The 16878-nt window shown below is 41.0% G+C and overlaps 1 protein-coding gene across 1 annotated transcript; it reads right to left on the reverse strand.

Annotated features, from left to right (window-relative positions):
* Nucleotides 1–720: 720 nt before the first annotated feature.
* Nucleotides 721–15160, reverse strand: OPN5 (opsin 5). Its single transcript, XM_087715155.1, has 6 exons — nucleotides 15022–15160; nucleotides 11845–11964; nucleotides 9770–9940; nucleotides 6034–6368; nucleotides 2376–2617; nucleotides 721–1831 (listed from the first exon to the last, which is right to left on the reverse strand). The coding sequence occupies exons 1-6, from the start codon at nucleotides 15158–15160 to the stop codon at nucleotides 1768–1770; spliced, it is 1071 nt and encodes a 356-aa protein (XP_087571281.1). The 3' UTR covers nucleotides 721–1767.
* Between the last annotated feature and the right edge of the window lie 1718 nt (nucleotides 15161–16878).

The raw sequence follows: 16878 nt of genomic DNA on the forward strand, positions 1-16878 counted from the left end.
TCGTTTCCTGCCTGCCCAGCCACTTCCCTTCACCAGGTGAATTAATCTAAATTTAAGTGTAACTGAGCTTTTGTTAAATACATGGTGATTCCTTGTGCATTTCCTTGTTTCCCCCAGGCACAGGCAAGATAAGTGCAGTCTAACAGCATTAGAGGAGGATGCCTGTCTTGGCCAATGTTGAGCTACTCCTATTCCTCACAAGTCACCAACCAAATTAGAGCAAGGGAGACATACACAGTATAATTATGTTAGGAGGAATATATTGACAATTGATATGACAGTACCAATTCTGAGTGTGAAAATATTTTACAAAACTGCTCTGACCAGGTCTTTTGTTTGCATTAAACACATTTAAATAAATGAAAAAAGTACATAAAGATTCGAAGCCAAGATTTTCACTTTTCTGTTGAGCAATTTGAACCACTTCCTTTCCCAACATGACCTGATAATATACAGTATATCAGACCTAATATTTGCGTAGATTCTCATATGACAGTAGCTAAAAGCCATTAGTTCTGGGCAATTTTGCACTGTAGCCTTAGCTGCTTCCCCACCCCCCATGCTGTTGGGGATTGTTTCTTCAGGCAACTACAAAAATTTGCCAGAGCTGGGATGATGCTTAGTCCAGATCAAGCCCTGCACAACCAGGTGTTCCCCTGCTTCTCCCCATTTTCCCATGGAAGGGAAGGCTATGCAGTGGTCTGTTATGGGTGCATACCCCATTATGTTATCTAACACAGCACTTTTCTATATTATTTCCCCCCTTAAAGTACCATCATAGCACTGAGACTACAATGAAAAAGAACAGGGAATAAATTGGGGTGAGTGGATGGATCCTTATGTAGGCCTACAGAAACTTGATTAGCAAGGAAGTTCAGTCAGATAGTTCAGTTTCATGGAAACAAAATGCAACAATATTTTCTTTGTTGTAAATTAAAGAAGTTAAAAACATAAGGGGATGGAAAACTGTGGGCAGACGATGGGAAAGCAAGGGAAGCACGATTCCCGCAGCCTGGCAGAAACTAAAAAGTGCTTACCAGGAGATATAAGGATTGTAAGCTTCTAGGCTTGAGGATGGCTCATTGACTTAAGGGGCTCTCAATGGATTAACAGAAATAGCATTTATTAAAATTGCTGAGAAAGTAGCAGCCCAGGACAAAATGTGATCAGCTGCTGGAGGGGAGGGCACATGCCAAGCACTGCAGCCAAGCAGAACTGGGACTACGACTAGAATGGCAGAAAGCGCTCGAGATCATTATGCTCTGAAGAGCTGAAAACTGCTCTGGTTGAAAACAACAGTTTTGAACTGAAGCTGGAGAATATGAGAGCAGACCATACGGAGGATGTCCTCCATTCCTGTCCTGAGGAAGCAGTAAGTGGGCCATTCCAGTGGAGGGAACAAGCAGAAAGTATGGAACTGCCTCTCTCTCTGCTCTGCAGCTCTTGGCCAAAGATCCGTTGCTTCTGTGTGTCATGTGACAGTTGCTGACAGTCTGGCAGCATTTCATTTAGAGGAAAGACAAGGGATCAACAGGTAAAGTATATGGAATCGAAGCATCAATTTGCTATGTTGTCTACTATATTATTACTATGTACCATACACCTATTTATTTGTATTCATTGTAATTGCTTTAAAATATGTAAAATGATGCAGAGACTTTTTACCTAATTAAAATACAAACAAAATGGTTACTTTTAAAAATATATCTTTGATATATTGATACATATGACAGGCTGGTCAGCTGGAGAGGTGTGGATTCCCAGCCTTCAGGCAACATCCAGTTGAGTTTCAGTCATTACTTCAGACTTTTCCGTAGAGACTACATAGAGCCTGCAAGGAAAAGCAAAAAAGAAAGAAAGAAAGAAAGATATTTTATATGGAATTCTTCTGGAGATGCTTGACAACAGACACCTAATTTTAAAGGACAAAACTTGAGTCCTGTACATTCCTGTTGCTTGAGGGCTTTTCATTCTCCAAAGACCCACATTAGGATCGGGCCTTGAGGCCATTCATCAGAGGTTACTGTAGCTGGCCTACATCTTACCCCAAAAGTTCTTGCTGAAATCTCTCCACTGCAGAGTGAAGATGAGAGAGAATGTTCAGCGAGAGAAAGACTTTTAAAGGAAACAAGCTCAGAGGGATTTCTCTGTAGCCACTTCCCATATTACGTTCTTATCTTCTTGGGTATTTTTCACAATCAACCTCCAGGACAGAAACCCCCTTACAGTGAAGAAAAGAAGAAGGATAAGAATTTCCTTGTTTGTCTCTTGAGGATGGACTCTTTTTTTTCTTTGCCTCACACTCCTGCATGTGTCCATTACATGACATCTCTAGTGCCTTTCAAATATTTCAAGCCATTTTTGGAAACCCCTACCTGGATTTCTTCAAGTTTTTCTTCCGCAGTGGCCTAAGAGCCTCTGGCCGACAACAGGCTGATTTGCAGTTGATGACCTGGTAAATAACAGGGTTGTACATGGCTGCTGATTTAGCAAGCAAAGTAGGCACCACCGAAACTTTTATGGGAACCGAATCTGGTTTTCCAAAAGCTGACCATACTGATACAACTGCATATGGGATCCAAGCAATTAGAAATCCTGCACAGATCAACATCGCCACCTAGTGGGAAGAAATGCATAACATAGGAGAAGACAATCAGAATAAGAGAAATAACAGAGTTGGAAGGGACATTGGAGGTCTTCTAGTCCAACCCCCTGCTCAAGCAAACCATGTCCATATAACAAAACATAATTCACTTATTATATGGGAGGCATTGTATTATTGGAGACTGTTCTCAATCAGCAGAGCAAATTACCACAGAATTAATGAGAATGTTTGTGAACACCTATTTCCATTTGGTATGACAGGGAGGTGCATATGGCCTCTTAAAACCAGGGCAATCATTGGAAAACAAGAGTATACACTAGGATATATTCCCTCTGAGATAAATCCTATTTGATTCAGCAGGAGTTATTCCTAAGTACACATAAGGCTTCAGTCTAAAAAAAAAATGAATGAAAGAAGGCAGAGAAATAAATTCAATCAATGCAACTAGAGTGAAACCACCTCAAATGAGATTAAAGTTGCAAGAGGTCTTGGTGGTTTCTTATGTTGTTCTGGAAAGGGATGAAACCTGTGGTTATAAGAAAGGACTCACTGTTTTTCCTAACACATTTTTCCTGAATGAGAAAGAACCACATAAATCACTTTACCTGTGCTTAGTTTATGTGGCCTATTTGAAGTTTGGGGTAGAGGTGTATTAAGAAATTATGCATGCCTGACCCTATGGCCAGGTTAAATCCTAACACATTTATCCTCATTCAGGATAAATGTGTTAGGAAAAACAGTGAGTCCTTTGTTATATCCACATCTTACATCCACCAACAGATATAATATAATCATTCATTACATCAGGTTGTAATTAGTGGTAACAATTCGTTTTAAATATTTTTTTCTAAAATAAAATGAGGAAGAATAAGAGAAATAATAAATTTTAACTGGGTAAGAATACATTCACTTGAAGATAATTAGAATTCTCTATCTCACTGGATATTGGGGAGGGGGGTTGGGGGGGGAGAGAAATGTAATTTGTCCTGAAATATTTGCTTCTTTTTACACTAAAGGGCTATATGATTGCTATTGAATTAGTGTTTGAAGGAGCTGGTAAGTTCAAAGGGAGCTCTATCTAAGGCACGGGATCTGGTTAGTTGACTTCTTAGTAAATCATCCCACTAAAGCTTAGTGTGTTATGAAAAAATGCCCATTTGAAATGCTCCAGTTGAATAATAAACCTAATAAACATATTTTTAATTCAAAATTTGTTCATAGATTAATATGTGAGAAACAGAACTAATGGGAGTAGATTTTCCTGTCGCTTCCATGCTGGAGGCCTCTTTTCTCACTACTGTGCCTATGTCTCCTCTGCCTTTCGCCTACCCATCCCTGGCCATGGACTGACACAACCACCAGTTTTCAGTGTAGCCTTTGAGGGATAGTCTCATGGGAAGAAGAAATGGGCAGTTCCTGTCACACATGCAGTATTACCAGTGTAGCAGATTCTTTAATTCAATTGTGTTAAGTCCAAGTTCATCTATGCTAGTGTTTTATCCTAGCTGTTTCTCTGCCTTCTGATTAACTTGTGCTGAATGTGAGTCCCTCTATATTTCTTCCCCCTTAGGTTACTTGAATAACTTGTATTTTGCACCTTCTTCCTTCGATCAAGTTGCGTGTTACCCTTTACAGTACTACTACTTTATTTTTCCAGGGAGAGGGATTTGGAAATAATGTTTTGCCTTATTTCTGTACTTTCTCTCTTACTCAGGTTGAGGTTGGATAAGAATCTTCCCGCTACCTCTGTCCTCCACATCTTCTATCTCCTCCTTCCTAGCTCCTGCTCTTTTTCCTTCTTCTCCCTTCCTTGGATTCTGGGCTCTTTTGGGATCCTTGGGAAGATGGAGTGACAGAGGCTGCTTCTGAGCAGGAAGCAGGTGGCTGCATCTCCTGCTAGGGGAGGATGGCTGAGGCCAAACAAGGGAAGGGAAGGAAGAAAGGACGTTTGCCAGGAGCATTTAGGCCTTCTAGAGCAGGGGTAGGCAACCTTTTTATACCTACTGCGCACGTTTGTATCTCTGTTAGTAGTAAAATTTTCTAACTGCCCACCGGTTCCACAGTAATGGTAATTTATAAAGTAGGGAAGTAACTTTACTTTATAAAATTTATAAAGCAGAGTTCCAGCAAACCCCTACTGCCCACCATGAAAGCTGGAATGCCCACTAGTGGGCGGTAGGGACCAGGTTGACTACCACTGTTCTAGAGTTTAGTTTCTGAATTCAGCGGAAGAGGAAGCCCAATTCTGTCTGAGCCGACTGGAGGGAAATAGAGTTGCAGGCAGGGAATGTGTGATTGTTGTTTGTTTGGCAGTTGTGCTCCAATGTGTATTTATAGAGCTGTGTGCAATTCTCCTTCAACAGCATTCCTGAGAAAATGAAATATAAATATATTTATAACTGCTGTAAGGACAGTTGGGAGCCAGTCCTGTATATTTCGTGTCATGTCATTTTCTTTTCTCTTTTCTTCTTATTTACTTATTAATTTTCTTTTATTTTCTTTTACTTTCCTTTTTTAAAAAAATGTATTGATTTTATTCTGTAAAAAAATCTCTTTAATAATTTTTTTTAAAAGCCTGCATTCATGTGTGATGTCAAAGCCATATGTGTATATGTGTGTATGTATGTATGTGTGTATGTATGTATGTATGTGTGTATGTATGTGTGTATATATATATATATGTATGTATGTGTATATATATATATATATATATGTATGTGTGTGTGTGTATATATATATATATATATATATATATATATATATATATATATATATATACATATACATATACATATACACATACACATACACATACACATACACATACACATACACATATACATATACATATACATATACATATATAAAAAGTTATATATATATAACTTTTTAAATGTAATTTCAAACAAAGGCACACATCCCATTTCACACTTCATCTTCTATCTCTTCAATATATACTGTAGGCTATTGTGTGACACTACATTCTGCTGCAAATGTGATGTATTTACACCACTGCAAATCAGCTTGAAGAAGGTTTAGTTTTATATAGCTGGTGACGGTGCATTGAGGCTGGGGAGGCTCTCAGGTTAATTGAATATCGTGCCATCAACTTCGTGGTTTAAAACACTAAGAAGGAATTGACTTGTTTTTCCCCCAAGAAAAACTCTGCCAAAGAAAATTCTGCCAGAAAAAAACATCTGACTAATGTTCCTTTCAAAAGCTACTTTTAAGCCAGATTCTAGGTGAAAAGGCGCAAAGACCTGAAGTGAAAGGCTAGTAGTAGGCCAGCGGATAGTGGGGTAGATTTGTCAAGATCAGTTTATTTTCCCACTGGGTGCCCAAATATCCCTTTATTTCTCATGCACAGTTTTCTGTTGAGTCTTCCCATCTATTCAAAAAAAAAAAAAATTAGGATTGTATGCACCTACCTTAGTTAGTTTTATTTCTATTTCATGGCTATTCTGATTCCTGCTGTCATAATGACCTACATCCTTGCTGGATGACTTGACCTTTGCTATTATTTTAATATAGGAAAACACGATCACAGCAGTTGGGAATACAAGGCAGAAGAAAAGGATGTTGAGAATGAATGCCTGCCCTGCCACTGAACCTTGAGCCAGCCACCAGTCCAAGGTGCAGGATGTGCCGAAGGGCTCAGGAGCATAGTTCCCCAAGCCAGCAAAGGGAATCGTGGCCCAGAAGGCAGCATAAGACCAGATAATCCCTAGGCATATAAAAGCATGGTGTCTCTTCAACCAGATTCCTAAGAGAGAAAATTGAAGCTGTAATTGATTAACTATAGACATACAGGTATCCTCAATTTATGAATGGTCACAATGGCAGTTTGAAGTTATGGCAGACCTTCAAAATCTACTTATGACCCAATCCCACAGTTGCTGCAGTGCCCCTGTGGTTGTTCGCCCTTACAATCAACCATACACATGAATGCATCCACTTATGTTTTTTGTAAAACTACACACACACCCCAATGCTTCCTAGGAAAGGTTTTGAGAATGTCGTGTTTCAGGGACGTGCAGTCACTAGAGGCAAGGGAGGCGGAGCCTCACCACTCTCCTCAGGAAAAGAAAAGAAATTTAAATATTTTTTTAAAAATAATTAAAGCCAAGATAGTTGCTACCAGATTCCAGGTCACAGTGGCTTGGTGTCTGCTTAGTGTTAACCAAAGCAGGAGGCGAGAGAACTCGGGGCCTCTTTTCCATAAGGAATTTTTCGCCTTCTAAAAGTTAATAAAGAGTTAAAAGGCAAAGAAGTTCAGATGGAAAAGAGGCACTAATTCTCCCGCCTCCTGATTTGGAAGCAGCCAATTGTGTCTTCTTGAGCATGCTTACGTTGGGCGGGGCGTGCTTCAGAGGAGAGAGGAGTGAGCGAGAAGGAGGAGGCTGCCTCTTTGCTGCAGACCTGGGCACTTGGCGGCTCCCGCGATGCAAAGTAAGTGCCCCACCATCCCCGATGCTGCCGCCCGCTGCCCTGGCCTGCTTCTCCAGGCTCCGCCGCTGGAAGTTCCGGATCGCCTCTGGGGGAAGGCTGGGTGGGAAGCAGAGCGAAGCTTCTCCGCGGCCTCCCGGCGCTGCGCAGAGGTTCTGCGCAGCGCTAGGAGGCCACGGAGAAGCTTCGCTCCGCTTCTCACTCAGCTTTCCCCCAGAGGCGATCCGAGACTTCAACCAGCGGAGGTTGGAGAAGCAGCGGCCGCAGGCCGGGTCAGCGGGTGGACGGCGGGGCACTTTGCATCGTGGGAGCCGCCAAGCGCCTTTGCTGCAGACCCGTGCGCTTGGCGGCTCCCGCGATGCAAATCCCCCCCCCCACCGCCGAGGCCGCAAATTTCCCCCCACCACCACCGAGGCTTCGCAAAAGGATGCCCAGCTGAGCCTCACCAGGCATAAGCCTCACCGCACGTCACTGGCGTGTTTTGACTGAAAGATCAGGGTTGTGCCACATTAGTACAATGAAGCATAGTACTAATATACTATCCTACATTGGTGCAAGTCTGAAAATGCAGCACCGTAATCCCCACCCCTCAACTTTGCATGTTACTGAGGTTGTTTAGAGCAAAATTTGTAGAGCAACACAGGAGGTATATGATATGTGTTGCTTTTCAACATTTTATCCAGGTCTGGGGAGTAAGCTACACATTTCAAAACCCCAGAGTTTTCCAGATGCCTATACAGACCTCATTAGCTTTCTATCCAGATTGCATTAGGTAGCAAAATGGAGCAGTGTGTCCCTCACTCATATGGCACAGTTCCAGAATTGCGTTATGCTATTGCGCAACAGAGCCACCCATTCCAGGACTCTGGAAGGCTCCAGAGCTCTTCAAAAACTAAGTGAGGAGGAGTGTGTGGGGTCTGGTGGGTGTGAATCAGCCTTAAGGCCAATGGGGACCTGGTAGGGAGTGGGAAAGCCCTGTGGGGACCCCAGGAATGGGAAGCAGAGCACAGGGTGTCTCCTGAGTTGAGAGAGGCCTTGAGAGGGATGAGACAGGTGGGCCTAGGTCTGTGCTAGACTTCCCAGGACCTTCTCCTGATGCACCTCATGCTCTACCTGCACATTTGTTTAATGATTCATTGGGAAGAGCAAGGATGGGGGGGTCATTAGGTGAGATGCTTCACTTAACGGTCATCATGACATATGACCATAATAGGTAGGCCCCATTATAGTCACATCTCAAGGACTACCATACTATGGACATCCACAGCTGTAATTATATCTGCACATGCATATATATGCAGACACACAGAAGAGAAGTAGTGAGTCAAAGAATGTCTAGGAATTCAAAGATGGACAATTTGTAATTTCAATCTAAATGAAAAAGTAGTAATTAATGCCTGATAAATCACTCAAGTATGGATATATTTCAGACATTGGCTCACAGAGCTGACTGGGAACCCTGGAGTGCAAACTTCAAGAGATCTACCGTGTTTCCCCGAAAATGAGACAGGTTCTTATTTTCTTTTGACCACCCCCAAATTTTGCTTGGGCCTTATCATCGGGTGGGGGGTTATTGGTTTGGGGTTGCCGGGTGGCTGCTCTCTTGCGAGTGGCCGCCCAAAGAGCCAGGAACAGCCTCAGGGGCAAACAGCTGTGTTGCACTGTCACAGCAGCGCAACAAATCCATCATTAGGTGACCACGCTCATGAGCAGCCACCCAGCAATCCCCCTTTCCAGCCAGGCAGAGCGCCACTCACTGACCCAGTAATATCCCAAAAGCGCTAAGCCGCATGGCGCTCTTCCCGGTTGGAAAGAGAGGTTGCGTGAGCACTTGTTCTGCCTCCAGCTTGTGTGCCTCACCATGCCCAACTGTCCCTGCAGGGCTGGGCAAGGGCACTGCCGCTGCTGTGGCCCTGTCACCACTGCCACCACCCCACTGCCACCACCCCGCTGCTGCCACCCCGCCACCACCGCCCCGCTGCCGCGACACCACCGCCCCGCTGCCGCCACCCCACCACCACCCCACTGCCGCCGCCATTCTCCAAGCATAACCAGCTTCCAACCTCTGGAGATCTGCTGCCAAGTCTTCCGGCAGAGCGTAGTCCCAGAATGGCCACTGTCGGAAGACTCGGCAGAGGATCTCCGGAGTTTGGAAGACGGTTATGCTCAGAGCATGGCGGCGGTGGCAGCAGTGGGGCCGCGGCGGTGCCCTGGCCCAGCCCTGCAGAGAGAGTTGGGCATGGTGAGGCAGGGAAGCACGCGAGCTGGAGGCAGAACAAGTGCTCGCTCAACCTCTCTTTCCAGCCGGGCAGAGCGCTGCATGGCTTAGCTCCTTTGGGATATTACTGGGTCGGTGAGTGGCGCTCTGCCCGGCTGGAAAGAGGCATTGCCGGGTGGCTACTCATGAGAGTAGCTGTCCGTCAACCCCCTGCTCCAGCTGGGCACAGCGCCACCCACCAACCTAGCAGTATCCCAAAGGCGCCAAGCAATGTGAGCGCCTTTGCCCCCCCCCTCCCCCCAGCTCCTGCGGCTTTGCGACTTTGGGATATCACTAGGTTGGTGAGTGGCGTTCTGTCTGGCTGGAGGGGGGGTTGTCCAGGGGGCTTATTATTGGGGGAGGGTGTATATTTTTGCTTACAGGAAAATATGGCATGGTCTTATTATCAGGACATGTTGTATTTTAGGGTAGAGAAAAGTTTTATATAAGTTTCAACTTACCATAAGCTAAATAGCATATTTTGAAATACCGATCCAGGCTGACTGCAGTCATGGTAATGAGACTTCCAATTCCAAAGAAGAAGCCAGCCCATCCATACCAGCGGCAGCCACTCCAACCAAAGATCCAACGATGGGAGAAGAAGGCAATGATACTAAATGGCTTTCCTGCCACTGTAAAAAAAAACAACAGAGGCAGGTAAAGGTCCAAAAGAATAAAGAAAACTGCATTTAATCCCCTTCAAGAAACATAAAAATTAAGAAAGAAAGGAGAAGAGGGGAGGAGAGGGGAAGGGAGGGCAGGGGGAGTGGGAGGGGAAAGGAAAGACAAAGAGAGAAGGAAGGAGGGAGGGAGGACGGACAGAAGGCAGGAAGGCAGGAAGGCGGGAAAGCTCAAACTGAAGAGAGATAACAAATCTTAAAAGGTACTGATAATTGCTTCCTTATCTAGTCACAGTTCAGGGAAGGTTATAAGCCTTTATGCTGGAAAATATTGCAGATATTTTTCAAAATCTAATTTAACAGCTATAACATGTCCACCAAACATTTTAGTTTCCAGATTTTCTACATATAAATTGATGTTTTCTTCAATAGGATTAACCACAATGAAGAAGTGGTTAAAAAGCCTTTTCCTGATCAGTGGTAAATTTCAGCTTTCAAAGTTGAGAGAAATTGCTGAGATCAAGATGTTTTCATTACATGAGCTGTTGTACCTATTTCAGGTTCTTCCAATTAGTTTATCGCCATTCATAACTAAAAGGTGGGAAAACATTACTTTTGACCGTAACATATGCAAATTAAAGTGAAGGCCATCTTACAAAGTAATGAATATTATGACAGAGGACAGTGGAATGGCTACACAACACTTGATCTTAGTCAAAAGGCCTAGAAGCGAATGGCAGATTTGCCTCAGCCAATGTTTTGTAGGTCATAAAGATATATGCTACCTAAGTGTTGTTTCTGCTGAGATATATCTAATGTTTATATATAGCCATATTAGAATGTAGCACACAAAAGAAGTAAAACAACAACATGCTATATAGATTTGAATTCAACATTTGAAAAGTCACTGGATTGGAATGGATCAGATCAGACTGAGATAAGCAGACTGAGTGAGCAAAAGTGATATTATTTCCACCCAAGGGTGTTCTTATTATATACCCTGAAACCTGCTCCTGAAAGCAGGGATTTCCAGATTTCCATCAGTAGAAGTGCTTCTGCTAAACACTGAATATATCTTTGCATAAGTCTGTTTTTCCTTAATTTTTCTTTTCTGGTAGTATTAATGATATCAATAACATTTCAACACATGTTGAAATGCTTCATAACTTTCAATCTAATTCATATATCATTTAATATACAAAATGGAGGGACTGTACTATATTTAATCACTTTTATTGAAATTAAAGAAAGCTAAGATTTTCTTTGACTATATAAAAGAGTCATACATGACTACATGAATAAATTTGTTACTAGCTGCAAATAATTGTATTTAGAAAATAACTGCTATAATTAACTTTTTTTCTCACTTTATTTTATTGAGTCTTTAATTATCAAATTAGCAGAACATTCCTATTTTTTAAATTGATCATATTTTATTCATCATTAATTTATTAAATGTAAGGTTCAATTGACTAAATGATCAATACATCTGAAGAAAGAATAACAATCAATTTTATTGTACAGTATTATTTATATATTTTTAAAAATGATCATTCACATATTGTTATATTCTGTAACAGCATTCCCCATTCTGGTGTCAGCTGTGTTAGACCATAGTTTCTAAAATTTCTAGCTAAGCCTTGTGTATATCCATTAAATTGGAGGACACCAGATTGATGAAAACTGATTGATGTATAATGCATTCAACTGTAATACTGCCTTTACTAAACTCCAGATTATTATCTAAAATATGCATTGTTTCAATGATTATTTTCCATGCTGATTGGCATTAATCATTTGTAAACACAGAAATTTTTTTTAAATGGTGGTGATATTTTGCTTATAACTAGTACAGGCCTAGATGCCGCTTACAGGACCCCCAAATTTCATTTTCAGCTGAGCTAAAGTGAAATTACCTGAAATTCCCAAGTCACAGACTGCTAGATTTACCGTCATGATCTCTGCTGGCTTAAGCTTCCTTTTCCGTTGTATAGATATATAAATAACATATCCGTTGCCTAAAGTGGACAGGATCCCTACAATAAAGTAAAATTCGACAACAAGAGTGCTATCAGAATGGACATAGAAGACATTTTCCTAGAAATGAATGTTCAGTTTTAAAACATGAAGATCTTAAAAGAGATAAACAGGATTAAAAGATCTGGAAAACAATAATGCTCTATAGCAGGGTTGTCAAACTCAAGTCATCACGATATGTCATCACGTGATGTATTGGGTCTTTTTTCTCTCTTTGCTATTGGGTGTGGGCATGGCCAGCATGTGATGCATGCATGTGACGCATCAGCATGTGATACTGGGTGTGGGCATGGCCAGCATGTGATGCATCCGGCTTGTGGGGTGGGAGTTTGACAGCCCTGCTCTATAGCAAACCCAGAAACCTTTTTCTCCCTCTGAAAAGCTATATTTCTTTGTAACCAAAGTTTGGGAATAGAATATTCTATCACTGTCTTTCATGTATACCTCCTCTATATATTTATTTCCTTCTCTCCCTCACACAGAATAAAGGATGCTTCTCTCTCCCTCCCCTCCCTCGTTCCCTCTCTCTCTCTCTCTTTAAAAGCATAACAGGCACCATCTTTTTGGAATTGCATCCAAAACACGACAAAGCCCTAACAACTACATTATTAAAGATGAACTTGCTTTAAAAAAATCTCCATCACACATATTCATATGTTCTTTCCTATATTTTATTTACAATTTTTGTATCTCTCCTTTCCTCCAGAAGCGGAATACAGTTAGAGTCAAACATTATTCTCCCTTTCTCCCATGAAATAGATAGGCAAGTAGTTCAAAAAAGTCAGTCAATAGAAGGGGAGCAGCTCTATGGAGGGGAACGAATTTCTGAACTAAGGAGAGATGTGTGATAATTACAGGGAAAGAGTAACAACTTTACCAAAGAAGCAAAATGCTTTTGAGCTCATGATCCCCAAGAATTTGTTTTACTGTGCTAGAATGAGCTCAGAGGAGAGAACTGTAGATCTGTACAATTTTAAAAAACTTATTTAATTCAGTTTCAAGGATGCCTGACTTCTTAATGACTCTAGGCTGCTTACAATTGAAAGAGAGGAAAAAAAACCCAACATTAATTGGAAAACTACACACAACTGAGGAAAAAAAAAGCAAAGGAACTGTGGGACTTCACAACCATCCAATTCCAACCATATTTTAAATGATGTTTTGAATGATGGGAGTTATTTTATGCCATTCTACGGGGCTAATGAGACACACTTCCTGGGTCTTGCAAGGTGTCCCTATTTTCTTGATGAGACGTGGAAAGCATCCACTCTGCCTGACCAGGCCTCATGCCATGAAGGGCTTTATAAAATTAGAATAGTTCCTAGAAGCTGACCGGTAATCAGTGCAGCTCATGAAACAATGCAATAGACCCATTGCTACTCATGCCACTGCATTGTGAACAGCTGTATACAATTCCAAAGAGTCTTCAGGGAACAGCCCCAAGTAGGGTGCAAGTGATAGCAATAGCACGTAGACTTATATACCGCTTTATAGTGCTTTGCAGCCCTCTCTAAGCGGTTTATAGAGTCAGCATATTGCCCCCAACAATTTGGGTCCTCATTTTACCCACCTCGGAAGGAGGGAAGGCTGAGTCAACCCTGAGCCTGGTGAGATTCGATCTGCCAAACTGCTGATCAGCAGAAATAGCCTGCAGTACTGCACTCTAACCACTGCGTCACCGCAGCTCTCATGTTATGACATACACTATCACAGTTTCTGATGCATCTTGAGTTTAAAAAAATCAATGTTTTACAATAGTCCTTCAAAGATATTGTATTTTCTTCCTCTTCTTTATAATATGTGTATACATATGTGTCTATGTATGGATGATGCTCATTAGTTGCATGTGGAGCATTTTTTCTTTTTTCCATGAGAAATGTCCATGGCAATGGAGGTTGTTCAGGTGGCAATGGAGAGGTTCCTTTCATGTCGGAGTGCAGGTAGCACTTGACTTACAACAATTCATTTAGTGACCATTTGAAGCTTCAACGGCATTTTAAAAAGAAACATGGCCATTTTTCACATTTATGACTGTTGCAGCATCCCCATGGCCAGGTGATCAAAATTCAGGCACTTGGCAACTGGCATGTAGTTATGATTGTCCAAGGTCATATGATCACCATCTGTATCCTTCCCAGCTGGCCTCCAACAAGCAAAGACAGTGGAGGAATCCAGATTCATTTAATGACTGCACAACTCACTTAACAACTGCCTTGTATATCAACAGAAATTTTGAGCTCATTTGTGGTCATAGCTACCTGTACAATACCTAGAAATTCTGCATTTTCCCTTTTTGGAGCCTCTAGTTTGGCTATTGGAATTAATTGGGACTAGTTGGTAGAACAGCTCATTGGAATCCAGCAAACATAATTTCTCCAAAAGTACAATCTTTATTTCAATTTGTCTCAATGTCCTGCTTTTCTGATAAATTCCTACCCTATGGTTGCACAGAAGGGTAAAGTCTTATCACATCAGCAAGGTGAAAGAAAGAGCTATGGCTGGCCAAATTTTCTTCTTTTTGACTAAAAGAGAGATGAGTAAGAGTGTAGAAAAATTATTCAACCAGTTCCTCTAATAACTTTGCTCCTAGAAGAATATATGACTGGATAAAATGCTAGCTAACAAGCCAAATTTGATTAACTTTCATCATCTTCCTAAAAAAAATCCCTAGATTTGGATCTCTCTCTCCCTCTTTCCCTCTCCCTCCCTCTTTCCCTCTCCCTCCCTCCCTCTCTCTCCCTCGCTCCCTTGTTATATCTGCCTCATCCCCAAGGAATTGGTAACAAGATTTCTAACTTTGGCCAATATTTTCTGAGAAGATGCAATAATAGAACATGACACATCACAAAACTCTTTTAAAAGGCAATTCTATCCTCCCAGAAGACTGAGTACAATTCAAACAGTACTGCTTTATGGGTTATGGACAAAGAATCTAACAAACATTACTCTATAAAATTCAAATTTAAATCAACAGTAGCAAAGTCTTATCACAAAACAGATCTACATATATTTCAACAACTCCTACCAGAACAATAGCTAAAACAGAACAATATTACCTATTATTAATAAATAAATTCCAGCTATTATGTCAGCTTCCTTTGAGAGTTTTGATGCAAAAGGGTCTCCATCTGCCTGGTGGTGAGGAAGATTAATATCTTGGGATGAAGCATTTTGCCTTGAGTGCATTCCAGTCATATTGAAACTGATATCAAAGAAATAAAAGGTTACGGAATCACATTTATCGAAACAGGAAAAGAGAAAACAAAATGATTCAAATAATATACAGTATTGGAATAAAGTAAAAAAAAATTCTGTTCAGCCATTATGATTTTGCAGTGCATGGAAAATAATACAATTTTAGTTTATGGCCATGAATCTATAAGCCACCTGCATGTTATAGCAAAAAGACTATTTGCATTAAAAGTTTGGATGCAGATTACTAATTAAACATTACATGTTACACTCAAAGTCCTTTTATCAAGACTTTATTATATTCCTACGTTTGCGGATTATTTTCGTACCAAGAATAATTTTGCCACATTAAGTTTAAAATAAAATGTTTTGATTTAAATTAGCACTTCTGAAGTATACCTATGATTTTGGGGGACTAAAAGTTGGGCCATTACTATTACTGTAGTGTAATCTTAAGCAAAAAAGCAAAACCACAACTCTCCTGAAGAACATATGGTTTGCATGGATGTTGGATGGACACAACTCTGGAAAACTCTACAAAGGGAAAGGAGGTGTGGAAAGGGTATTCCTGCTGAACAGTGGGTGTGAGGAAGACAAGGTGGTCTTCTTAACATCCCCAGTTTTTGTTGATACTTAAGACATTTTAAATATTTAGAAATTGCTATCATATCTCAAGAACTAGCAACCAACAATAAGGCATGCATAGAAGGACTAGAATGGAATTTTACAAGTGGGTAAGAAAGCAGATGCCAATGCTATCACTCTTGCTTCAAATACACATGCAGTGCTATGTTCAGGTGGTTAGCCAGCAGAATGGAAACAAATCTCAACCACGACCAACATATAGGACTAGCATTGTATTCCTCATGCATTCCTATGCTGCGTCTAGTCAACAAACTGCAGGTTCTGCAGGTAATTGAGTCAAACAAGGAGCTGCAGTTGAAAGCTGACTTTGATACAAACTATCCATATACAGACAGTATAGAGGAAAGGGTAAAAAAACGTGTTACTCCCCTCTTAAGTAAAAATATTAGAGTATTATTATGACTTACACTTGAGAACTGTGTTCCCAAACAGTGTAAGATTTGGTGCCACTTACAGGTACCACTTGTAAGGTGAAACTTCACCTTACTTCACTTATAGGTGAAAAATCACCTATTAATCATAGAATTATAGGGCTCGAAAGGACCTTGGAGGTCTTCTAACATAACCCCCTGCCCAAGGCAGAAATTCTTATTCCATCCTGGACAAATGGTTGCCCAGTCTCTTCTTGAAAACCTCCAGCAATGGAATATGCACAACTCCAGAGACTCAGCTGCTTCATTGATTATTTGTTCTCACTGTCAGGAAATTTCTCCTTAGTTCTAGGTTGGATCTCCCTCTGATGAGTTTCCACCCATTACTTCTTATCCTGGTTTCAGGTGCTTTGAAAAATAAATTGACAGCCCAATGACAGCACTTCAAGTATTGGGAGATAGCTATCATGTCATTCCCAGCATTTTCTTCTTTAGGTTAAACATAGTTTGATACCAAGGAAAAATTCTGCTATTCACTGCCAAAGTATTTAACCTGATTTATCGTATAGTTAATATAGCTAATATTGCTTATTCCCCTGGTCTGAACACAATTACTGTGTATTTAGAAATTTTCAATATTTTCACCCTTGTGGTTTCCTTTTAGTTCTATCTGTCAAATTCTGTACCAAACTGAATTCTGGACTA

The sequence above is a fragment of the Thamnophis sirtalis genome, unplaced genomic scaffold (genome assembly GCF_051295495.1).
Source record: "Thamnophis sirtalis isolate CommonGarterSnake01/CBP01778 unplaced genomic scaffold, rThaSir2_p1.2 scaffold_5, whole genome shotgun sequence".
Classification (NCBI taxonomy): Eukaryota; Metazoa; Chordata; class Lepidosauria; order Squamata; family Natricidae; genus Thamnophis; species Thamnophis sirtalis.